A 25,346-nucleotide genomic window follows, 5' to 3' on the forward strand; every position below is an offset into this window, starting at 1 on the left:
TGTTCATGTTGCTTCTTGTTGGACTTTTATCATTATTTCGTCAATGGATGAGAACCAATTATATTTGATAAAATCCAACCTTCTCTTACACTGAACAGCAATGGTGAGTAACTCTGATAAATGGATATTAATATTGACACCCCAAAGAAGGGGCGAGTGTATTATAGTAACTGGATTTGTGCATTACATGTATTGTTCATAACATGTATTTCTTAAATACTTAATAATTTAATTAAAACAATCGATTTCATAATTAGTTGTTAGTTGAAATGACAACCGTACAAATCAAGATGATACTCCTGCTCAGTGGTTGGCTTACCACGCAGGTCTTCAGTAACCACTACGGGGTAATATTCACCTGCACCTGCGGTGTTATCCTGGGCGTTGGCATCGGTGCCAACCTGCTGGTCTTCTCACTCTTCGCCAAGCACAACAGCCTGCGCAGGAACCGTCTGGATGTTCTTCTCCTCAGCATGGCCGTGGCGGACCTCCTCATGCTTCTCCTCATCCCCTTCACCCTACACTCCGCCGTCACCTTCTCCTGGCCTCTGGGCAACGTCTCCTGCAAGGTCTACCAGTTCCTGCTGGCCTTCTCCCTGGCTGCCAGCACCTTCTCGCTGTGCGCAGTCTCCATAGCCCGAGCAATGATAGTCACCAACCCATACCACCCGCCCTCGGCAGACCTGGTCACGCTCATGCTGGTGCTGGCCTGGGCCCTCAGCTTCTTCATCAGTCTGCCTTTGCGCATTTTCGCTACCAAGGAGAACGTTGGACCAGGGCTCACCAACTTCACCTTCTGCCTGCCCACCACCCAGGAGCACCACTACGAGGTGATGCTGAGCCAGTTTGTGCTCTTCTACTTCATACCCATGCTGGTGATCGCCGTCAGCTACGTGCACCTGGCGTGCTTCCTCCACAGGAGCCCCGTGATGTCGATGGCGAGCTCTCGAAACACACGGCGCGCCTCGCTCATGGTGTTCCTGGCCGCGGGGACCTTCTCCGCGTGCTGGCTGCCCGGATACGTCCTGGAGCTGTGTGTGTATCTGGGCCTGTACCAGCACGGCCGGGCGTGGGAGATGGTCTACTTCACCTGCACGGTTCTTCAGCTCCTTCACCCGTGCATCAACCCGGTTCTATACGTGCTCCTGTCCAAACGCTACCGGGCCAAGCACCGAGCCTGGCTCCCCCGCTGCACACAGAACAGAGTGCATCCCCAGGGCAGCAGTGGGACCGAGAGCTTCTGAGGGGCAAGAACGCTACGGAGCCTTCAGAAATCCATAGACATCTCACTTTTGGTTCAAGACGTTCGCAATGTTATCTGCTATTTACTCTTAGAAAGAGCAGCTATTACGTGGTGTGTGTTCTGTGTGGGACCTGATAGGTTAGACTTGCGTAAGACTTGACAGGTTGCAGTTATGAGGGTTAAGGTGTTTTATTTAAACCTCTGCTCTTTCAAACACACCAGCGCTGGTGATGTGGAAAATGTTGAAATGTTACTGGCTTTATTCACTGTCCTTCGTCCTCTGGGCTGCTCCTCTTCCTCTCTCTCGCCACAGGCAGCACTTATGCAGATGCTGAGTTAAGCTGTTTTTCCACACCCACACAGCCACATAAACACGCAAGTGGAAGATGTTAAAAATGATTTATTAAGATGGCAAAATAAATGTTTGCCATGGACCGAATGTTGATGAAACCTTTACTCTCAGAAATGTGTCCTACCTGTTTGTCTTATCTTCTAGACTAGATTCTGTAGTGAAAGATGTCGAGCTCCTAACTGAGGTCAAACAAAAAGCACTCAAAACAGCACTCAAATCAGCACTCAAAGAAAAATTGCATGAAAATATTACATTTACTTACGCATTCCACTTTCCCCAGTAGAGTAAAATTAAGAATGAATTATTCATAGGACTGTCTAAATTAAAAAGTGGCTCTTGCCTGTATTTACTCAGTGAGTCACAAAATGTGGCACAGAGTCTAAATTTCATCAAGAATAAACTATAAAAATGAGCAGTAACCACCTTAATTACTTTTATATTGCCATGTACAGTGTCAGCCATGCTCACAGAGGACTGGAGGCAGTCTGCTACTGGTCTTGTCTCCGGTGGTCGGGTGAGTAAGGCCCAGGAGAAGGTCAGGGTCGACCAGGTGGCGCTCACGTCGAGGGGGAACCTGAGCAGCGGACGTGTGCTCAGATGCCCGACCGTCCTGCAGTGAGCTCCAGCAAAGCTCTGAGGGGCATCGTAGAAGATCAATGCTTCTCACATTGATGTTAACTAACACCCCCCCCCCCCCCCCCCCACACACACACACACACAAAAAACACACAAAATTCATTTACAGCATTTGACAGATGCTCTTGAACGTACAGAAGTGACCCACACTTATCTCATCTTATACAGTTTTTAGTTTGTTGTCTTTATCAAATACGTATCGTCATGTGAGAACAGCATTAAGAACACCATCAGGCTAAAGCCCTAGAGTGGAAGACACTCAGGGAAGAGGAGAGTCTTTACAGTTAGCCAGGGGACATTCATCCCACCACGGTGGTGCCAGAACAGAGACGAGTTTTGCTGCATGTTTTTGAGGGATGGTCCAAGTGGAGCAGTGCTAGAGGTTAAAGACTGTATGGAGCACCAAACAGGGGCGTGATGGGACTGACCACTGAGATAGGGGTGTGATAGGACTGACCACTGAGATAGGGGTGTGATGGGACTGACACCTGAGATAGGGGTGTGATAGGGGTGTGATGGGACTGACCACGGAGATAGGGATGTGATGTGACTGTCCACTGAAATAGGGGTGTGATGGGACTGACACCTGAGATAGGGGTGTGATGGGACTGACCACTGAGATAGGGGTGTGATGGGACTGACCACTGAGATAGGGGTGTGATGGGACTGACCACTGACATAGGGGTGTGATAGGGGAGTGATGGGACTGACCACTGAGATAGGGGTGTGATAGGACTGACCACTGAGATAGGGGTGTGATTGGACTGACCACTGAGATAGGGGTGTGATTGGACTGACTACTGAGATAGGGGTGTGATGGGGACCACTGAGATAGGGGTGTGATAGGACTGACCACTGAGATAGGGGTGTGATAGGGGTGTGATAGGACTGACCACTGAGATAGGGGTGTGATAGGAGTGTGATAGGACTGACCACTGAGATAGGGGTGTGATGGGACTGACCACGGAGATAGGGATGTGATGTGACTGTCCACTGAAATAGGGGTGTGATAGGGGGTGATAGGGGTGTGATAGGGGGGATAGGGGTGTGATAGGGGTGATAGGGGGGTGATAGGACTGACATTATGACATTACCACTGAACAGGTGTGTGATAGGACTGACATTATGACATTACCACTGAACAGGTGTTTGAGTTTCAGCTGCATCTGCTGTTGGCTCCTCACATACTCAGACATCAGGTGCTGAAGATACTCTGACTAGGGTAGATATCACACACACACACACACACACACACACACACACACACCCACACACACACACACACACACACACACACACACACACACACACACACACACAAATGCATGCAAACATACACACAAAAAACCACACCCTGTTTACCACGAAGAGGAAGACTCTCATCTGCCTCGTCTCAGTGCATGATTACACTCCTGTACTCTAAACTTTTACATAATGAAAAGAATCTGTTCAAATAATAACAATATCAGTACCTTTGATGGCGTGGCTGGTTTCTCTGTATTAAAGACCAGATACAAGACAGAGATCTGCACAGAGGAAACACAGGGAGGGGCTATTCGCTTTTATATTCACCTTCAAATATCTTCATCAAGCCTTTTACTTTAAGCCTTGCCAAAATGCTACAAACTTACTGGCGCCTTCCTACCAGACGAGACATTTTTCTGTTGGTTCTTAGAAGGCCCTCTTTCTGATTTGGTCAGTGGTGTTTTCAGGATTTTCAGCTGAAACACAAATACCCGCACACACACATACACTTCGATTTAAAAAAAGAGCGCTCAGCTGAGCAACCCAGTCACAACTGTCTCAGCTAAGAAAAATAAATGGATGAATGTTATTTGGTATATAAAAAAGACAAATAATTTTTTCATACAAAAATGTTTATAAAACACTATATTATAGTACAGGGGTGGCCAACCCGTCATAGACCAAGAGCCACTTTTCTTACTGTGTTACGGCAAAGAGCCACATCGTACATGGGCGAGTGTAAATTATTAGCTGTGAAGACAGTCAAATGCGTGTCTTCCAGGCAAAAAGAGCCGCATGCGTTGGCCACCCCTGTTATAGTACATTAGAACCAACGGGTGAGAGATTCTTACCGACGTGTCATTTGGGCCACACTTCTCCTTTAACCTACTGAACTTATTTCTCTCCTTTCTGGATTTAAATACATTCCTCTGTGACTTCACCTGAAACGCAAAAACAAAGTCAATACATTGGGACACAGTCTAAACGTATATCTAGCACAGAAGGTATTATATATATCGATATACAGGAAAAAAAAACACCAATTATAAACCCCCACCACCTCATCACGGGCTTGCAGGTGTACCGCCTCTCCATCAGAACCTGAGGAGATGGACCCACCGGGGCTGAAATGATACCACAAATCACTGTGTGATTTCAAATGTGTCCCACTGTCCACACGTTTCCCCCAGCATGTTTAATGAAGCTCAGTCTCACCTGTCTGTAGGACGCGAGGGCTTCGCTACATCTGCAGGTCCAGCGCTAACTGCCTGTCCAACGTCCTGCCTCAACATGTCCTGAAGCTCTCTTACGCAGATATTATACTGCACAAAAACTCATACATCAGGTGCATTGTCAGTGCAAACCACCTAATTTATATTAAATACCGACCCTGTATGTATACTCTCTGGCTACTGTGTTATGCACACATATCTTAAATGTGCATTTTATAGGTTTACAGTAACAGAACGTGGATGGTCTTAACACCCAAATATTAAGACACTGTGGCCACACTCATTAATGCTGAAAAATGCAATGGAGACTAACACAAAGTGTCAATAGCAGTAACTGAGGTGTAGTCTCTAATTGTAGGTCTACAAGGTGTATCTACACAGTAAACACTTCCAATAAAATGTTTAAGGCAGAGCAAATTTCTTACACAATGCAAATACATTAGAAAGACATCCTAAAAATAACTCTGTGCACCTTCGTCCTGTCCGGGTCACAGTAGTCTAGAAGAGTGTCACAGAATTGGGTCCCCAACATCTCCATGTCTTTGGTGCTAAAGTGAGTACCCTTCCTTTGACCTGAATTCAATACACAGTGACTTGCTTAAAGGGTAAATCTGCTTAAAAGCCTTGCAGATAAGGATTTTAAGTCAGAGTCAAGCCTTAAAAGCCAGGAAGCCAGCTCACCCATGGTGGAGCCACAGAGGGATGTCTCCAGAGTGAAGCTGTTGAGGACCCCTAATCTCCAGAGGGCCACCCTGCCTGTTCCCTCCTTTCTGCGCTGAACTTTAAACTTACAGCTTGGGAAAGAGAACTGACGACATTGGGCCAGTTAGGACATTTAGGACAACAAGGAGTAAACCAGGAGTAAACCAGTTTCAACCAGTAAAGCTTGAAAACAACACGAATAAGCAATAAAACAAGTGAATTAAACTGCATCTTAAACGCGGGGGAACAACTGGTACCATATCAGGGCAGTTCTTGTGGAGCATGAGTGGGAAGACTCTCTGGTGTGGGGTCCCGGGTCGCTGCCGGGGGCTCTCACAGCCGTAGGTGAAGACGTTGTGCTTGCTGTTATGACCGTGGAGGTCACAGTATAGCAGCACTTTACGTTCCTCACTCAGCCTCACAGAGAGGTGGCAACAGTAACGTTCATTACAAAGAAAAACACAAGAAACAGGTTACTGGTGTTACTGGGCACAGTGACAAATGAGAGGCCTTTTGGGGATATATTCAAAAGTTCTGCCATTTCAGAATGGTGCTTCGGTGTAGTCAGGTTTTACCTCTGCATCAGTCTCCATGTGGCCCACACTGAGGGGAAGGACTCTCTGACCTTTGACCTGTAATGTCGGTTCAGGTCTCTTCCTGTCAGCGAGCAGCGGGAGTTTCCCACTATCACCCCATCGGGGTTGAGCATAGGCACGAGCTTGAACACGAACGTGTCTCTCAGCAGTGCTGCGTCAGGTGACTCACTGAGCAGGAAGTCCAGAAGGCCCTTCATGACCCAGGAGCTGTTAGTCTCCCCTGGGTGGACCCGAGCCGTCAGCACCACGGCCGGTTTACACGGAGCCCCCGCCCCTCTGCTGGGGTCGGTGATGGTCACCACTGGCACCAGGTTGCCCGCCAGGGACCGACACAGTGTCCGCACCTTGCAGAACTGCGAGCACCTGGGGTCACGCTCCAGTTCCGCTAAGTAGCTCCACAGTTTTGTGTAGGTGTAGGGATAGCAGTGGGCAAAGTAGCACACGTCCTGGTCAAAGGGAAACCGCAGGGTCCAGGAGAGAGTGTAGCATGGCCGCCCCAGATAGACACGGCCGTTGGAGTAGTAGGACACGTCCTGCCCCGCCCGGTGCCAGCCCACGCCCCGGGCACGCGCCAGTCGCTCGGAGTACAACAGAGGCTGCTGGCCCTTCCTGTACAGACTGCTGCTCTTCAGCAGGTTGGTGATTGTGAACCGGTAGCGTTTGCCCTCCCGCACGTTCTTCACCTGGAAGTAAAACCACTGGGTGTGTTTCCTCGTGTATAAATCAGGCCTCAGTGTGAGCTCATAGTCAAACTCCCCTCTGTGGAAACCAGAAAAAACAACATTAAACCTTCTGTCACTGGTTATGAATATGTCGGTTTTGTGAACCTTGTAGATGTGAAATAGTGAAATATTTAGTGTGTAGTATGGACTGATCAAAGGAGACAAATGTAGAAAACGAAGGCGGAGCTTGGTGAAGGTGGGACGGACTTACACTCTGAGCACACGCAGCAGGTTGCCGCTCTCAAACCGTCCCTCAAACAGCAGAGTGGTGTCATCAGGACCAGAGAGACACACTGAGGCCCGGCTGAGAGGACGCCAGTTTCCGTTAAAACAAGACCTTGAAAAATAACACTTTTGACCTGCCAGACACACACACACACACACACACACACACACACACACACACACACACACACACAACAGGCAAATCAAGCTGGAAATTTTGGAAAAAGTTGGAAAATCAGTTAAATTGAAATCAATTTCATGGTTTTCTTTACCTTGATGTGCATCATAAACTAAAGTAACCTGGTTATCTTCAGGGTTTTCCATGGACTTTCTAGCGTTCACTGGGGAACACAGTGGTTCTGGAGAGGGTGGGACCCAATCTGTTCACATTACAGCCATAATATCATACATAGAATGTTTCTGTAGGTTTTTGATTTACATTTTCTTCAAATAAACGTAAAATTATTTTCTGTCTAAGATTGAACAAATTTCTGTTCTGTTGAAAGAATGGTTGTTGAACAAGCATGAACAGTCATGGCGTCTTACCAATATGATGGACTTCCTCTGGGATGACCTCACACTCTTGTGGCCAGCGTGGCAACCCTTGAGCGCCGTCACCTGATAGTCCGTAGAGGTGTCGAGGTTCACACAGCCCAGGTAGAACCCTACCTGAGAGAGACTCAAACAACACCTGGGTGGTTCGTAGTAATGAGGAGGTTCCTCTGAACCCTGTTCAGAAATAAGTTAGAAAAAATGCATTATTGTCTAATCACAAATTGTCATTAAAATAAGCAACGTTTTTACATTACGGCTCATCTGGCTGTGGTTTCATCATCAGAACTGAGAGGAACTCACCAACTGGTGTTTTTTTTAAGTGGTTGTCCTCTTCAATATCATCATCATCTTCCTCAGAAGCTGAATAACCGGGTGGTATGTTTGTGGCCTGTTTGTTTGTCTTCATGTCATTCTTCCTCATTCATCTCATTATTGCCCCAGACGATTTACTGGTGACTTTTCAAACAGTGGTACAAAATGTACACATGCAGCTGTACATGAAAATGTAGCTACAAGCAAGAGTTAGAGAGCCCCATAAAATTTCCATAAAACAGCAAGGTTTAAAAAAATCCACAAAATGTACTTTAGTACTACCCTCAATCAGCAGAGTATAGTTGAACTCTCAACGTGCCCTTAATTTGCATTTAGTCGCATTTCCTAAAGTTAAACAGTAGTGTCTCAGTGCCGATCCTATTTTTTAAACATTACGCAGTTTGGCATTTTCATCTGACATCTGAGTTGCTAATTCAGCCCATTTTAATCCATTTATAATTTGGATAAAGAGAAAAGCAATAACTATTCCCCCAGGACCGTACACACCAACCAAGGTAACCACGTATAGCTGCAGCAGCCGGTGTGTCCAGATGAAGCTCTAATCTGGTGTCGGTTTCGTTCTGTTTATATTCGAATATTCGTATCAGCTGTTACACGTTTGGGTTTGTTGTACTTAATATAAATACCGTTGGACGATGGGGGCTTGACTCCGGACGCAGGCAAATCAACCAGGGAAACTTAACTGTATAGATCGGAGGAAAAAAAGAATTATTGGTGTATTGCAATATGTTTATTTCCCCTCATTGCAGACAGAATAGAAACCCCCCAAAAACGCCTTTCATCAATAAAGGTGAGAGAGAATGAAGTTGACTTGTTCGAAAAATATACTGTAATAACATTACGTATATCTCAGCAGTTTTATTTGTATAGTCAAGATAAATGCCCCAAATGATGCTCCAGTCAGTCTTTTTGGACGGATATTTAAGAAAAAACAAACGTATGTCTTATAGTTATTGCTTATAATCAGGGTTGCCAACTCTCACGCATTGAGCGTGAGACACACGCATTTGACCGTCTTCACACGCTCTCTAAAATCCAGTATATTTACCTCTGATCCACATCTATGATTCAATGAGTTACTGGTTCGCTCTGGCGCCAACCACCGGCGATCGATCGCGATATAATACTTAATTTGTGTCCATTTTACACCCCCGGTAACAATTTACGTTCACCACAACCCCACAAGTTATACTCGCCACACCCTCCAGGTTCAAATCTCACTCCAAGCAATCTGGAAAAGTTGGCAACCCTGTTATAATAGATTTTATTTCAGACAGTTAAACATTTTATGATTTTGTAGATAACACAGAGGAAGATGAAAAGCCATCATCTGATGTTTCTTGCCTTAAGAAACACAACAAAAAAGGTAAACAGTAATATTGCTATGATTATGTAGCTATTTTCTGTAGTTTGGGGTGTATGAACTTTCTGATTTGCATTAATTTGCAAAACCTATACTTTAAGCAGTCATTTCACCTAATTTTGCATTTCTTGCTTTCTATATGTAAAGATGTCCAAAAAGCCAGAAACCCATTTTTGCTCACTACGGATGCTGAGATTTTCCAAAAGATAGAGGAAGATGCAATTACAAGGCAAAAAGTATGAAAAATAAACAAATTCCAATAAACATGTAACACTAACTGGAAATGTCATATTTGGAAATGTCAAATGTCCGCTGGTCAGTATAACGATTAGTGAATTACAGTGATGCCAGTGTCACCAGTGATGAATAACTGTGTGTCCTGATCAGGAGAAAGTGTTCTTCAGATGCCCTCCCATTCACACGAAGAGCACCATTCACTCACACCTTAGATGTCGCTCGGTACCCACGAGGAGCTTGGAAAAAGACGATCTCCCTGAACACAAGAGAGAAGAGTCCAGGAGGGACAGGAGAGCGTGGACATGTGTGAACAATACTCAACGTTTACAGCTCGCATGGCCGATGAAGGACAGCTGTCTGAAATGTCCTGTTCTCTACTTTTCACACATACATAGACACACACACAAATTCACATCTACATACCTTGCAAGGTACTACACAAGGTTTTCGAAGGAACAGTATATTTTGCTCTGAGGTCATTCATCAGCTGTGCAAGCATAGTATATTTGCATTTTTACCACAGCACTCCTCACATAAAGAGGATATTTTCTACCAGCTACTTAAGCTTCCTACTTAAGCTCTGTTTTCTGTCCAATGCAAGAGCAGGTCACTATTGGGAAGATGAGCGTCTTAGCGATTATATGACAAAGCAGAGAGAGATGACCATGGTCCAGGTAAAAATAATATAAAAGCTTGAATAAAACTGCATGTCCAAATATTTGAGCAGAGAAAACTGAAACTTTCAACAATGTGACTGCTGGGTCCATAGTATTCTCTGGCAGTGAAGAGAGAAATAATTCAGAAGCTTAAAAATATCAAAGCAGCGGAGAACCATAGGATCAACCTGGCTGAGAAGCAACTACAAGAAGATGCCACTGCCTACGATATAATGATTGAGGAGAGTAATCAAAATGCAGAAGAGGCTGTTCAACAGTAAGTAGGCCTATGACATTTTTATTATTAACTACTCTATTTGTTCGAATATTTTAAATATCTCATCATTCCAGATCTGAGAAAGAAACTATGCTGAATATGGAAAAAACAGCAGAGATCAAAGGAGCAGCAGCACAAATAATGACTATTAAAACGTAAGAAATAACCACAAACTGGTTTCGTTTGAATATTTGAGCAACAATCTATTTCAATCTTAGTGAATGAACATCATTAAATAATACACAATTCAAATAATTCAAATTGCCCAAAAGCTCCCAATTAGGCGATTCAAATGATTCAAATTGCCCAAACCTGCCACGTTAGTTAAATCTGACTTACATTTTCTTCCCAGTGAAATTTCAAGGTACCAAGAAACACTAAAAGAGTTTGAGACATACAAGAAGTTCCTGATGGCTGCAACTGCTCCACAGTGGCACGAGGAACAAACGCAGGAACAGACCCTGAGACACGAAGAACAAACGCAGGAACAGACCCTGAGACATGAAGAACAAACGCAGGAACGGACCCTGAGACACGAGGAACAAACGCAGGAACAGACCCTGAGACACGAAGAACAAACGCAGGAACGGACCCTGAGACACGAGGGACAAACGCAGGAACGGACCCTGAGACACGAGGCTCAGATGGAGGAGAAGGAGTTCAACTCTCCCTCTCTGTGTTCCAACATTAAAGGTAAATTACAAAAATAGTCCAAGATCATTTATTTGCTTCTTTTATTTTCATGGCATCTGGATTTTCTCATGTAGTAAGACATTAGCAATTGGCAGCAGGATATACTACTCTCCATGATAGCTGGATCAATCCCAGATACATATTCTGTATATTTAGATGTATTTGAAATAATTTTCATGTTGTGCCTTTGCAGCTACTGGAAAATCAGATCACACAGGAAAGGCTGGACAAATGAGGTAGCTTATAAAATGAATAATAGAATAATTTAATGTGAGTGTTTCAAATTCCTGTGGAAGTAGAGAATAATCTGCGTGTAATTCCTCTTAAGCATACTTTGTATATTGTGCACCATGAACCCTGTGGCAGAAATCCAAGCACTTCGCAAGGAAGGTCCGGTGCTGTCAGTCCACCGGCACGCGAGGGCGTTCATGTGGACCTGTCTGATAGTGATGAGGTATGAATAGAAACGTCTAGATTTACTTGATGTTGTCATGAGAAGACGTACCTAGTCCACATTTTTAAACCACTGGTATATATAGAAATGAACAAATATTTCAAATTGTTTTAGCTGAGAATTAACAAGCAATATGTATGGTTTAAATGCTCATCTCTTTTACCTATGTTTATTTTTTAATTCATTCATTTATTTGTCTCAATAGGAGCCAGTTTTGCACTTCTCTGACCCCAGAGAGATGCTGGCCATGATCACAGAACTGGAAGAACAGAGTCTCTCCTATATCCAAAACTTCCAGGACGCAGAAGAAGCCATGGATGAGATCCAGAAAACTGTACAGCAGACAAAGGAAAACATGTAAGGGAAGAAGGAACATCTCAGCTCGAAGGTTTCCTAATAACGGAGGGATGTAGAAACTGCACAAAATGCATCATAACTTCTAAAGAAATCTTTTGTCCATTTCGTGCATCAATAAGGAACAATAAGATCAAAATTCTACAAAAACACGTCAGTGTCATTCAGGCCACCATCCAGAGAGAGAGGGAAAAGGTCGCAGAGCTACAACTCATGTCAAAGATCTTCTCGTATGGGGAATACAGGGCAGACAAACAGGCCAGTCAAATGAACCCTTTTTGATTCTTGTCTAAATGCTCCCATGTCAATTCCATGTAAATTCCCTTTCCACCTTTGCTTGTTATGAGTAGGATGCTATGCTCCACCTTTTGCATAAGAAAGTGAAGGAAGTCTACAAGGCTTGTGTGGGAGAGCTGGACTTGAACATCACCACCCTGGACATGCTGACCAACATTGAGTATAAGGTGGGGGAGGTCCTGGATCAACTAGAGACAATGCCCCCTGAAAAAGTGCATTTGGTTCGATCACTGAGAAACAAGGAGAAGAGAGCAAAGTGAGCAATATACACACATAATACACAATACATAATGCACAGTACACAAGACACAAGCAACACAGATTATCTACAGGACAACAATGACGTGCCAGATACTGTATGTGGTGGTGCTAACAACAGCAGTCATTATGTATGGGAGTGAAGTTAGAATATTATACAGTGCATTATTATAGTTGTGAAGCAGTTGCAGAGGTATTAGTTATGATAGTTATGATACTGAACTACCCTACCTCCCTACAACCAAGGATGGACAAAGGTGCAGACGAAGGATTAAAATGCGTAAAAACGTAATCAATTGTCTGAATACTTACCAACTTTATAAAGTTCCTTGCTATAAACAGTAACCTGTTTTGTCAGGTTTACCATACCGCTGCCCTTACTTAGGGGTTGGCTTAATAAACATGTGTAGCAGATGGGATACTTTATAGGGAATTATTAACATCCATTTACCTTTATCTGATATTAATTATCATCTGGCCCACTATAGCTATAACCAAGGGAGACCATGGTTACACAATAAAAAAAAGAAAAAGATTTATTAAACAACCAACAAATATTAAACAATAGAACAACTATTCTAAATTAAAGTAACACAAGATAATATACCCAATGGACATAGAGTAATTGAGTAAAGGGACAGCAGTTATAAAAACTAGGTTAATGGTATAGAAAACAGAGCATATTTGCATATAACGTACATTTACCCACAACAACTCCCACCTTGGGGTGAAGTTTACATTCTTTCCCAGTAAGTAAGGTTACCGTTGACCTGTGAAACTATTCTGAAGATGCCTCCTTTTCCATTACATAACATACTGCAAAATGATGATGAGTCCAGTGACCGTAGTGTAATCTGCAAACTTCAGGAATGTAATAGCTGGGTCCTTGGAGGTGCTGTAGACTCAACGCTGTAGATATAGAGAGAGAGAGGACATGAGAGGAGTGATCACATCCTTTGGGAGCATCAGTTCTGACTCTTTATATCGGAAGTGACTTCCCCCAACCTCAGTAGCTGTTTCCCGTCTGTCAGGAAGATGTTGTGACTGATGGTGGGTGATACAGCGAGCTGAGAGCTTGGAAGAGTGTTTCTGGAAAGCCAAGTGTAAGTCTACAAAAGGGGTCTTGCATACGTCCCATGCAGACAAGCAGTTGCAGAATGTAGTGTAGACTCGTGTTGACTGTGTCATCCACTGACCTGTTTGCCCAGTAGGAAAATGGCAGACGGTCCAACAGGTGTTCTGTGATCGTCTTCTTGGATCAAAAGCCTTCGTGACTACAGATGTCAGAGCAACACACCTGTAGTCTTTCAGACTCGTGATGGAAGGTTTCTTGGGGACTGGATGATAGTGGAGTTTTTGTGTGATAATTGGAACCAGCTGGTCACAGATTTTAAATGAGTTGCGGGAGAATATCTAAATGTGCTGCTTTACAGCTCTTCTGTGAACGGAAGACCCATGACATCCTCTTCACATACCTGGACGTAGAGTTTAGCTTTTGCCTGTGGGTTAGAATAAGATTCACCAAAATTATTTTGGAATTTTGTATTATCTCTGGTGGGACAATGAATATGGTGTCTATATTTGGTAGTTTGTGGTTTCATCCCTAAATCCCCAATCATTATGGAAAGCAAGTCCATGTCTTTCTGTTTAGACAGTGCATCATTCATGCTGGCAACGGATGTAAACACTGATGTGGGTAAAGAGAGAAAACTCCAGAAGTGAACAATCAATATCTCCACATTTGAGCTGTAGTATTTATAGTCATATGAAATCTCTACATCAACCTTCATTCATAGAACAAATCTGCCCTCTTCCATTTCTCCCAGTAACCTTCTTACATGTTTAGTTTCAGATTGGTATAGTGGCTTATGATACTTACCTTTTTTCATGCTTGTTGGGTTTATCACTGTCTTTCTAAGACAGAGAACTTAACAATCCAACAACCAAGGACTGAAAAGCCAACATTATATTTTTCAGTTGAGAATACAGAGAAATCTGTGCAGGAAATTTGGAATTAACAACCCTATAGGTGCCAGCTATGAACCTTTTATCCGAATTCCTGTTAAAGGAAAATTTAAATATAAAGGACTTATTAAGTTTGTGTCAATTTAGTTGGATTTGGTGATCTCAAATGTAACATTACTATGTCATTTTAACTTGGTCTATATATTCTAATTACAGAATTCGAGAAGAACAAGCACAGGTGAAGAAACAACACCAGGAGGAGAGACTCAAGTTGGCCATGGAAAGAGCCATTTCAGAAAGCATCAAAAGGGTTTGTTCCTATGAAATGGTCCATCACAAACATTCTTATATGTAACAATACAGCCTCATTTAGTTGCTCTGGGGATATTTTGAGCATTTGGTTGAAACAGTTTTTCTTTATGTCTTCAAAATGAATAAAATGTGTAAGCTGTGCTTTACACAGAGACCCCAGTGGAACGTAATTTCGTTAAAACAATATTTAAATATGCAAATTATTTCCACTGGTTTTGTCATCCAGACTGGCAGGAAATTGATGCCATGTTCAAAACCTTTTGGGAGAAAAAAGGACGACAAAAAGCACACAATGATCACCAGAGATCAACAGGATTATCTCTATTTCTTCACTTGAGTCCAACTCCATTTAATAAATTAACAAAGTAGACTACAAGGTATGGCTTTAATTATTTTTATATTTCATTTGTTGGCATAAACCAAGACATCAGTTCATCTAATTAGTTTTAAGTAATAATTTCTTACCAAATTTTATTTGTAATTCAAAATCAAACACTACATTGTGCTTTATCCAGAGATGCGACTGAATTCAGCCCAAAAAACACAGTTCAGTCTAAACACAGAAGGTTCAGCAACACCTCCTTTCCAAGTGAGAAAAGCATTATTACCTGCAAGGCAACAAAGCATGACTGCATGTTCAAGATTTATATATATATATAACTTTAATGGCTTATTCCTGTGGCCAGGAATTAAAAACAATCAAAATCCCACGACTGCTTTCATGTTCTGAAAGAATTCAACCCAATGTGGCTACAACTGAACGCCGTAGGGGAAACACAACGTAGTTCTCTGAAGCAAAAAAAAAAAAAAAAAAATAGCAAATATGAACTTGTCTTACCATTTCTAAATACTGTTTTTGCACGGCGATTTACTATAGTCTGACCTCAGTTTTCCCAAGTCCACCAACTTTTCAAAATTTTTAAACTTGCCAATTTTGAAGATTTTAATAAATGGGGAACAAGAGAACAGGCTCGTCTATCAGATCCATTTAGAATCAGCTCGTCTGGATTACAATTCATACAATAATTCCAGATTGGCCAAACTCAACAGGCATAAGCCAGCCATGCATTTAACCCCTTCCTAGCTCATTAAAACCCCTGAATGAAATTCTGGAGAGGTGGATGAGCCTGGGCTCTAGTAATCATCACCGCGGCTGACCACCTCCTTACAGGTTGGTCGCAGTAGGAGGGTGTGCTCAAACTGAGCGGTGTAGCACCCTCTGGTGTCACACAAAGGCGGGTACGGGTCGATGATGCCCAGGTCACACAGGTTCTTCAGCGCCATGAGGTACTTGGATTCACCCAGACGATCGAGCCAACGGCGGCAAAACGCCAGCGTGCCGAAATTCTCATTGACGACATTTAGTAAGTGTTTGGCCCTGGGGAGTCTGGAATTGTAAGGGAAGAAGAAACCAGCAATTAAAACAGGCGTTCTGCTCAACACAGACGTGCCTCATGGGGATGTTTCATTAATGATGGACAATGTGTTGTTCATGTTCTCTGAATTATAGAACATTTATAGGACTTACCTGATTGGCACATGTCCAATTTCAAAGTTTTTCATGTAATGTGAGCACTCCATGTCATCGTGTACCATGCCTTTTCCAGTGCTTCCGAAGGTTTCGATGGCATACACTTCACCCTCCTGCAAGAGTGAATGGGTTAGATAAAGAACACAGCACACAAAATACTTGTGCTGAGCACATTTATATGTTCAGTGGTAAAACATACGAGTCCCTCTTCAAAATCACAGGCTTGTCTTTGAGGAGTTACAACCACAACACATTTGACACAGTAAACAGCAGCATGAAGGACAGATCCAGGTGCTGCTGACTGATAACCACTCTTCTTCTTCTTCTTCTGAGGAGGAGGAGCTGTACACAGCTGATAGCAGTGTTACAGCAACATTACAGTGGTAATCTCTTCAGCCACACCCATTCACAGCCGTCCACACCCATTCACACGGCATTTTAGCCATTCACAACAATCCTAGAACTTGTCAGCCTTCACTGTGTTTATGTCTACGGTTACTGGACAACAGTCCAGAGTCTCAGTTCCACAGCACAGGGACTCTGACACAAAGGTCACGCAGCCGAGCTAGATGGAGTTGTTTGCCAGTGCATTTTTTTTGTGATTGATGGTGTGCAAAAATAAATTAGGGAAAACGCAGGTCGGTTCTCCGAAAACACCGGGGCCCTTAGAAGCGTTAACCAGAACTTTTCAGTGGTTGATAAGGGCTATAAGGCAGGTAGACGGGCTTTAAAAAGAACCGTGTGACCAGGATAAAGAGAGCAGATAGTAGTACAAGTAGTAGTTATTATATGAGAAATTTGAGTCAAAAATGTTAAAGAATACAACCGAGGGGAAAGAAACATAAGCCTGCCTGATACAGAACTATTGAAGCTAGAGATTTTATAAAAAAAAAAAAAAAAAAAGGCATAAAAGATTCATTTCTTCAATAGACAAGTAAAACGAAGTGGAGTAAACCAGGGTGAGAGTGTGGTATGTACAAGTATTGTGTTCATGTACGTGTTGAGAAAGGAGGATTAGACCTCACCCACCTCATTACTGCACATTCATATTTAGCAAAACAACAAAGCCTTCTGGCAAAATTTAGCAGAACACTCCCAGAATTTCAAGTTAGTAGAGAAAACTGCACAACTCTGAGATTAGCACCTTCCCCTGATATTCCAAACATGTTTCCTCTGATGAACTACTGTAGAACCGTACTGTATAGGTCCAATGAAATGTGAAATTAAACTGAAGCACAGCATGGTTGTTTAAGGCTAAAATCAGCCAGATGTGAGTAAACCTGAATAAAATGGCAAAACACAGTAGTTCTTACACTCACCACATCCGCATTTCCCCATATTCTGACATGAATTAAGGTACTGGTATGTACTGGTATACATGCAAGTCATGCAATAAAAGAGCTAAATAATCCAAGACCAATTTTATATAACAGTCCTTTACATTTTTCCTCAAACTAAATATGTACAGCGGTATACAAAGGTTTGGACACCTCTGATAATTTTCATGATTTTCCATTATAAATCATTGGTTGTTGGACCAGCAATTTCAGTTAAATATATCATACAACAGACAAGATTGAGAAGTGAAATTAAGATTATAGGATTTACAGAAAGTGTGCAATAATTATTTAAACAAAATTAGGCAGGTGCATACATTTGGGCACCTCAACAGAAAAATGACATCAATATTTAGTAGATCCCCCTTTTCAGGAATAACAGCCTCTAAACGCTCCCTAGAGCTTCCAATGAGAGCCTGGATTCTGGTTGAAGGTATTTTGGACCATTCTTCTTTACAAAAGACCTCCAATTCAGTCAGGTTTGATGGTTTCCGAGCATGGACAGCCCGCTTTAAATCATACCACAGATTTTCAATAATTTTCAGGTCTGGGGACTGATATGACCATTCCAGAACGTTCTAGTTGTTCCTCTGCATGGATGCATTAGTACAGTGGTTCCCAAACTTTTTCTGCCGTGCCCCCCTTTAGTAGATGAGAATCCCCCCCCCCTTGACTAGGGATGTGTTGAAAACTTACAAAAACAATAGGTTCACAACTTTGGTCAAACATGAAAAAAATAAACTGCAAGAAACCTTTTAAATTGTTCAAGAATTCTAAATATAATTTAAAATAAATAAGGAGATGAAATAAGAGAAACAGCAATACATATGCACATGGACGTAATTTTGATTTCAAAAGTGGGGGGACATAGATTCGTCGCTATTTAAATATTTGGTTTTAACTGTAAAAACTGGGGGGGACCAAAGCCGGCTTTTGAAAAAGTGGGGGGGACATGTCCCCCCCGTCCCCCCCAAAAATTACGTCCGTGCATATGCAGCTAGTTTGCAAGCGCAGACATCACGCAGAGCACAAAGCATGTAACGGCCAGAAATATGTGTACTGTCTCTTTAAGGGAGCGAGTTGAGCGCGAGTATGGAATATTGTTGTTTTATTTAGCTATTTTATTTCTGTAAGTAATGCATTAAATGAGCTTTGGACAACTCACCAGTTCATGTATGAACAATGAAGTATTGCTGGAGCCCAGGTTTATTTTAGTAAACCAGCAAATAAACGGACTAAGTGGAATACCACCAGCGCGAGTATTAAGGTTGAACTAACACCAAAAAGCAAGCAATACAAGCATAGAATTAGACTGAATAGATCTGTTTTTATGGATCGGTCACATTGTCCCCGATACCCGATCTAGAATTTTTTCAGATATTAATATCGGAATCGGTGCATCCCTAATATTGACACATGTGCACGTTTTACTTTCAAGCTCCGCGCCCCCCCTGCAATAGCTCCGCGCCCCACCTAGGGGGCGCGCCCCCCACTTTGGGAACCACTGCATTAGTAGATGTTGAGCAGTGTTTAGGGCCGTTGTAGATGTTGAGCAGTGTTTAGGGCCGTTGTAGATGTTGAGCAGTGTTTAGGGCCGTTGTAGATGTTGAAGTATCCAGCCCCGGAGCAACTTCAACTTGGTCACCGATTCTTGAACATTGTTCTCAAGAATCTGCTGATATTAACTGGAATCCATGCAACCTTCAACTTTAAGAAGATTCCCAGTCCCTGTACTGGCCACACAGCCCCACAGCATGATGGAACTGCCACCAAATATTACTGTGGGTAGAGAGTGTGTGTCTTGGAGTGCTGTGTTCTTTTTCCTCCATGCATACCGCCCCTTGTTATGGCCAAATAACTCAACTTTAGTTTCATTGGTCCACAGCACCTTATTCCAAAATGAAGCCGGCATGTCCAAATGTGCTTCAGCGTTCCTCAAGGTTTCTTCTGCATTACTCTCCCAAACAGCCTCTCCTTGTGCAAAGTGCGCTGAATAGTTGAACGATGCACAATGATACCATCCACAGCAAGATGATGATGTAGATCTTTGGAGCTGATCTGTGGGTTGACTATGAATGTTCTCAACGTGCTTGGCCTCTGCCTATTTGGGGTTTTTCTTAGCCCGCTACTTCAGGTCTTAACTAGAACTGTGCTTGTGGTCTTCTATTTCCTCATCGTGTTCTTCACAGTGGAAACTGATAGCTGAAATATCTGAGATATCTTTTTGTATCCTTCCCCTAAACTATGATGTTGAACAATCTTTGATTTCAGATCATTTGAGAGTTGTGAGGCTCCCATGTTGCCACTCTTCAGAGAAGATGCAAAGAGGAGAAGAACTTGCAGTTGGCCACCTTAACCCTTTCACCATAACCCTTTCTCATAACTGGATACACCTGTGTTTGTAGGTCATGGGCCAATGGCCTTACAAAACACACTGTGTTCCAATAATTAGTGCTAAATGGTTTTCAAATCAATAAAATGACAAGGGTGCCCAAATTTATGCACTTGTCTCATTTTGTTTAAATAACTGCTGCAGACTTTCTGTACATCAAATAAACTTGATTTCACTTCTTAAATATCACTGTGTTCGTCTGCTATACGATATATTTAACTGAAATTGCTGATTTGAATAACCAATTATTTATAAAGGAAAATCATCAGGGGTGTCCAAACCTTTGCATACCACTGTATCACAATCTTGTCCAAGTTACTAAAACACAGCATGACAAAAGGATGGAGAGAAAGTGTAGAGTGTGGAGAGAAAGTGTTCTGGTGAAACCCACCTCCATTTTTGTTGCTTCTCCACCCTTCACGATGGGGACCGTCTTGCCGGCGTGTATTCGGTATTGTCCAATCGAGTGGCCATTGAGATTCCGGATTGGCTTCACTACAGGGAAATATTTTGATATTTCAATTGGCTGGCCCATGCAGTTAGTTAATCTATGTTATTTTGTCATTAAGATATAGGAAAACATAGAAAATCAGAAATACCTTGATACGTTTTTCCGTCTAATTCTACTTCGTAAGACTCCATGACTTCTTGAATGGACTCCCCAATGTCACACAGACGGACATCTATTCCTGCACACTGACACACATCAGAATAAAGAGTGAGGAATATCACTGAACCATGGCTCTCTTTTCTAATGCCACATCTCTCAGAATCTAAAATCCTACTTGTGTATTAACTACCATTACCAGTAATTTAATCAAAATCGATTGAAATTATGTCACGATCTCGGGCCTCGAAGTCAAAAAGAGGATCGACGGTCCCTCCCTCTAAGCTACGCAAGCACCCACGCTAAGTAAAAGTAAGCTAGGTTTATACTTGATGCATTGCGAGGGTCCGCGCGCCGAAAATGGCGGTGCGAGGGCCTCGTACTCTGGCGATTTGCGAGGATGTGCTCCTCTCGAATTTTGTAACTTTGCGCGTGCCGCACTTCAGAGCAATGAACAAAGTCATGTTTGCAGGGTTCGTACATCTTTACAAGGTGGAATTAAAGCACTTGTACGCCACTTTCAAGGTCCATTTCAATATTTTCCAGCACGTTAAACTTAATAAAGCTAAATATTTATACATGTACTCGAAATGATTCGAAATAATTTGCTTTTTTATTCACATAATTTAATGGTTATTTATTTTCAAAACGCCCAATCTTAACGTCTTCACAATCTCTCATGTTTCGTCCTGGAATTACAAGAGGCTCGTATTTGTTAACGTAATATAAGAGAACTGTTCAGTCAGATAGCTATTTGTTGTGAAACAACGTAGTTAGAATTTCAAGCATTTTCAAGTACTTTAGCCTAAATTCCAGCACTTTTCAAACCTGGAACACAATGCAACATTACAATTGATCAGGTAAATGTTCATTCCCCTGTATTTGAGGGGTGTTTCTTTATACTACCACATATCGTTACAGACAACACTGCAAAGAATGTGACGCGTCAAGTATAAACGCCTCCGCCATTCGCACAGGTTTGCGCACTACGGTCACTCACGAAGGTATAAGGTCATTACAACTAAAGTGTTGCCCTCCATGTATGAAGACACTAAAGAAATTGTTTTTTAAGATATTTTGTAGGATAGTTTAGTTTGTTAAGGCTCTATTTGTTTTATTATTTGGTACAACATTGTTCCTCTATTTTAATAGTGCACATTGCTGCTACCAAAAAAAGCCACTATAGGAGGTACCCTCTGTGACCTCATTATTGTTATTATTTATTTGTTTTCGTTGTTTTCCACTGAGAACAAGATTGTTACATTTATCTTAATTAAATTATTTAAATTTGACCATTAGTGCCTAACGTGGTGTATTCCAGATCACTTGTATGACTTATATCAAACCCAACTTTTGAAATAAGATATTGTAAATTTAGACTAATTTAAACTGGCGTAGGCCTCTTTGCTGTAAAAAAAAAAAAAAACGAAAGAAAAGAAAATCGAGAACCGAAATGAATCATGAGCCTAAAATCAGAAATAAAATCGAATCGAGGATTTAGAGAATCGTGACACCCCTAATTACCACCACAACTAATTTTGATCTTATATGCAAAAACCTACACAACATAGTCTGTGTAAAACATCTACCTTAATTCCAGTATTTGTGGCATCTTTAACAGCTTCAAGCAGTTTATCATACTTTGGGTTGAAGGTGACAGTAAAGGCACAGTCAATGATTCTTCCTGCAAAACAAGAGTCAAGTCCCAAAGTTAGCAAACGAAAACCAAACACCCCCAGTCAGCTAGCCAGCGCCCTTCTTAAGCCACGCACCATTAATGTGCGTGCCAAAGTCGATCTTGCAGACATCGTCGTACTGGAGCACCGTTGGGTCCCCAGCATTGGGAGTGTAGTGTGCAGCACAGTGGTTGAGGGAGCAGCCAGTAGGAAACGCCAGGCCGGCATTCAGCCCGTTCTCTTTAATCAACTTCCTCGAGCAATCCTCCAGCTTCTCACTGGAGGTACAAGTGCCAAAGACTCAGCAGATATCACATCTCCTTTAAGTGGCAGGGCCTCAGACTGTACAGCTGTCGCATGAGGCAATTGAAAAAGTACAACATGAACTTACCAGATCTCGATCATGGTCATGCCTGGTTTAATCCAGCTCATGACGTAACTCCTGACCTGCCGGTGAGCCACTGCAGCCTGTCTGAAGTCGTTCCACATCTCCTCATTGGCCTGGTCCAACACCCGCTTCTCCTCGCTGGTCGTTCTCCATGCAGCGGTGCAGCTGTGAGGGGCACAGTGAGAACCTCTCAATAATCTCACCGCTATTCAAACTATACTACTGAATAAAAATGATTCGCTTTTGACTGGGATTTCTGCAAATGTCTACAAAGTCCATGAAATCTTTAAATACTGGATTAAGATTGAATAAAAATGTTTCAGTGTACAATAATTCAGATGTGTAGCTATTCAGCTAGAATGAGTGAAATGAGTAGTGCAGTCTGTACCCATCTTGTAACGGTGGGTATTCACATTCCTGTCCCTTTGGGAAAACCCCACTAGGATAGAGTTCTGAGACGGGAATAGAGGGAGGATCCGTCTGCATCTTGGCTGGAACAAAGAGCAGAGGAAAACCAACTGTAAAATAACTGGACTTACAGACAAGCATCGGCGCAGATGGAAATTCTGATGTGAGGGGGACCAAGCTGTACAATATATACGTTTATGCTTGTAGATGCTAGATTTCAGATGGGGTCAATATAAATCTGGAGGGGACATGTCCCCTCTGTCCCCAGTGCCATCTGCGCCCCTGCAGACAAGTACTGACCAGTACTGACAACGACTCACATCCTTTATTAGTACTGACAACTACTCACGTCCTTTATTCTTCTTCTTCTTTTTCTTCTTTTTCTTTCCAGCAGAGTCTCCTTCTTCACCGTCTGCCAGAAAAACACATGAATTATTTTTATTGTGGAAATAAAATGTGGCACAAAGCAATCGAAATTATGCAAAAAAAAATAGTTTTATTAATATTTAAAATACCTTAAATACACCATTCTGTAATATAGTAATATTAGTTATATAAATTTAAAAGTCTATTTATTTGGTATGAAAAGCGTGAAACTACATACCATCCTCACCATCTTCCTCCTTTTCTTGATCATTCAAGACCTGCTGCTCCAACTGTTTTGTCACTTTATTGAGATCAGAATCTGCTTCTCCATTATTACTGCCTGCTGACAGCCAAAAAGGACAAATATCAGAATCTGCTTCTCCATTATTACTGCCTGCTGACAGCCAAAAAGGACAAATATCAGAATCTGCAGTGTTTTCTTATGGAAATAATAGTCTTAAATTGGCCATTTTTTCCCCAAAAGTATCTAGAGACTTTTGTGATCGATTGTGCTTGTTGAAATTCATTCTACATTTCTTTACTGGTTTGGCCCAATACACACTTGTCATTGTTTTTTATGCACCTGATGGGACCTTACAGGTATTAAGACTATAAAACTATAAATCAGTACAGTTAGATTAAAAAAATTGTCATTTTCAAGGCTATTTCAAAGCCGTAATTACTAAATATCACTGCAAGCCTTAAGATGAGTAAGACAATTTTTAAAAACACGTCAAAACCACTTTTACCAGAATTGTGTCCGGATTACAAATTTCAGAATACATTGAGTGGCACTTTTTAAGCATATAACTTGTGATTTATTTAAATGCAATCATGGTTTTCCAAAAGCCGTTGGTAACACTAAACAAACACCGGCCTTGCCAAATCTCAAAGTGCAAGACATGTGCCAGCCTGCCTTCAGCTGCTGTTATTATGGTAGTTGTAGGACAGTAGACCCACACACACACACACACACACACACACACACACACACAAACACACACACACAAACACACACACACACACACACACACACACACAAACACACAAACACACACACACAAACACACACACACACACACACACACACACACACACACACACACACACACACACACAAACACACACACACACACACACACACAAACACACACACACCACCACACACACACACAGCCCAACAAGATGGCGAACTCGCTGCACTACCTGCCACCGACGCTTTGTTCTTCTTCTTCTTCCTCTTCTTCTTGGACGCGTCGTCGACGTGTTCGTCCTCGTCCTCCTCTCTGGGGTGGTGTGTGTTATGGAGGTTCTCCTGCCCTCTCGGGTGGTGTGTGTCTCCGTTATGGAGCTCCTCCACCTCAACACTCCGCTCCTGGTCCGCCATGACTGCACGAGAGACCCGCCGCACAGCAGTCTGGGTAACGTGAAGCAGAGGAGTCTGGGTAATGTGATATCAGACGAGCATGTAAACATCTGAAAAACAGAGATAAACCTACCATATACTTAATATTATTAACAACAAACATGTTTGTAGATTAATTTTTATATATATTATAAATTATATATATTATATATAATAATTATATATATATAAATTTTTTTTTTCCTTTTTCCACTTTATTTACAATATTCGTTTACAAACAAAAACAATAGTAATACAAGGAATCCGAATTAAACAAGTTGAGTTACATGTGTACAAAGAAGGTATATATATATATATATATATATATATATATATATATATAATATATATATATATATATATATATATATATATATATATATATATATATATATATATATATATAGAGAGAGAGAGAGAGAGAGAGAGAGAGAGAGAGAGAGAGAGAGAGATTTACAAATGATCAAAGTTTTTCATCAAAAAAACAAAGTTTTTGGGCAGAGTTGTTTTTAACTAAAGTTAGAGACTC

General features: G+C 42.0%; 4 protein-coding genes across 16 annotated transcripts; 2 read left to right on the forward strand and 2 right to left on the reverse strand.

The window, feature by feature from the left end:
• The first annotated feature begins 290 nt into the window (after nucleotides 1-290).
• Nucleotides 291-1,246, forward strand: LOC143513974 (galanin receptor 2a). Its single transcript, XM_077004653.1, has one exon. It carries the CDS (start codon nucleotides 291-293, stop codon nucleotides 1,242-1,244), a length of 954 nt encoding a protein of 317 aa, XP_076860768.1. The 3' UTR covers nucleotides 1,245-1,246.
• LOC143515373 (cytosolic carboxypeptidase 2-like) lies at nucleotides 1,229-14,959 on the reverse strand. Of its 12 annotated transcripts, none has more exons than XM_077007631.1 (21): nucleotides 13,627-14,959; nucleotides 13,436-13,519; nucleotides 13,248-13,339; nucleotides 8,468-8,523; nucleotides 7,809-7,964; nucleotides 7,500-7,682; nucleotides 7,226-7,333; nucleotides 6,940-7,087; nucleotides 5,986-6,765; nucleotides 5,668-5,827; nucleotides 5,390-5,516; nucleotides 5,181-5,281; nucleotides 4,692-4,798; nucleotides 4,537-4,600; nucleotides 4,328-4,417; nucleotides 3,863-3,952; nucleotides 3,704-3,757; nucleotides 3,367-3,448; nucleotides 2,064-2,273; nucleotides 1,720-1,774; nucleotides 1,229-1,584 (listed from the first exon to the last, which is right to left on the reverse strand). In XM_077007631.1, the coding sequence occupies exons 5-21, from the start codon at nucleotides 7,927-7,929 to the stop codon at nucleotides 1,503-1,505; spliced, it is 2,562 nt and encodes an 853-aa protein (XP_076863746.1). In that variant the 5' UTR covers nucleotides 7,930-7,964; nucleotides 8,468-8,523; nucleotides 13,248-13,339; nucleotides 13,436-13,519; nucleotides 13,627-14,959; the 3' UTR covers nucleotides 1,229-1,502. The 12 variants fall into 12 exon arrangements, 11 of the variants coding, with proteins under 11 accessions (XP_076863746.1, XP_076863755.1, XP_076863756.1 ...); XM_077007640.1 differs by having other exon boundaries at nucleotides 7,226-7,312; nucleotides 7,809-8,017; XM_077007641.1 differs by having other exon boundaries at nucleotides 2,064-2,228; nucleotides 7,809-8,017.
• Nucleotides 8,422-15,077, forward strand: LOC143515374 (cilia- and flagella-associated protein 100-like). The gene is made up of 15 exons (XM_077007642.1): nucleotides 8,422-8,631; nucleotides 9,142-9,207; nucleotides 9,352-9,440; nucleotides 9,592-9,745; nucleotides 10,048-10,115; nucleotides 10,211-10,374; nucleotides 10,449-10,529; nucleotides 10,727-11,067; nucleotides 11,261-11,303; nucleotides 11,434-11,521; nucleotides 11,727-11,878; nucleotides 11,998-12,133; nucleotides 12,226-12,428; nucleotides 14,612-14,705; nucleotides 14,934-15,077. The coding sequence occupies exons 1-15, from the start codon at nucleotides 8,568-8,570 to the stop codon at nucleotides 15,042-15,044; spliced, it is 1,854 nt and encodes a 617-aa protein (XP_076863757.1). The 5' UTR covers nucleotides 8,422-8,567; the 3' UTR covers nucleotides 15,045-15,077.
• A 10-nt stretch (nucleotides 15,078-15,087) lies between these two features.
• metap2b (methionyl aminopeptidase 2b) lies at nucleotides 15,088-24,844 on the reverse strand. 2 transcript variants are annotated; one of them, XM_077007644.1, is made up of 11 exons: nucleotides 24,619-24,844; nucleotides 23,651-23,752; nucleotides 23,396-23,458; nucleotides 23,027-23,129; nucleotides 22,642-22,803; nucleotides 22,347-22,528; nucleotides 22,164-22,258; nucleotides 20,567-20,663; nucleotides 20,359-20,462; nucleotides 16,236-16,351; nucleotides 15,088-16,094 (listed from the first exon to the last, which is right to left on the reverse strand). In XM_077007644.1, the coding sequence occupies exons 1-11, from the start codon at nucleotides 24,797-24,799 to the stop codon at nucleotides 15,842-15,844; spliced, it is 1,458 nt and encodes a 485-aa protein (XP_076863759.1). In that variant the 5' UTR covers nucleotides 24,800-24,844; the 3' UTR covers nucleotides 15,088-15,841. The 2 variants fall into 2 exon arrangements, with proteins under 2 accessions (XP_076863759.1, XP_076863758.1); XM_077007643.1 differs by having other exon boundaries at nucleotides 23,651-23,755.
• Between the last annotated feature and the right edge of the window lie 502 nt (nucleotides 24,845-25,346).

Source organism: Brachyhypopomus gauderio, chromosome 5, assembly GCF_052324685.1.
Source record: "Brachyhypopomus gauderio isolate BG-103 chromosome 5, BGAUD_0.2, whole genome shotgun sequence".
NCBI classification, from domain to species: Eukaryota; Metazoa; Chordata; class Actinopteri; order Gymnotiformes; family Hypopomidae; genus Brachyhypopomus; species Brachyhypopomus gauderio.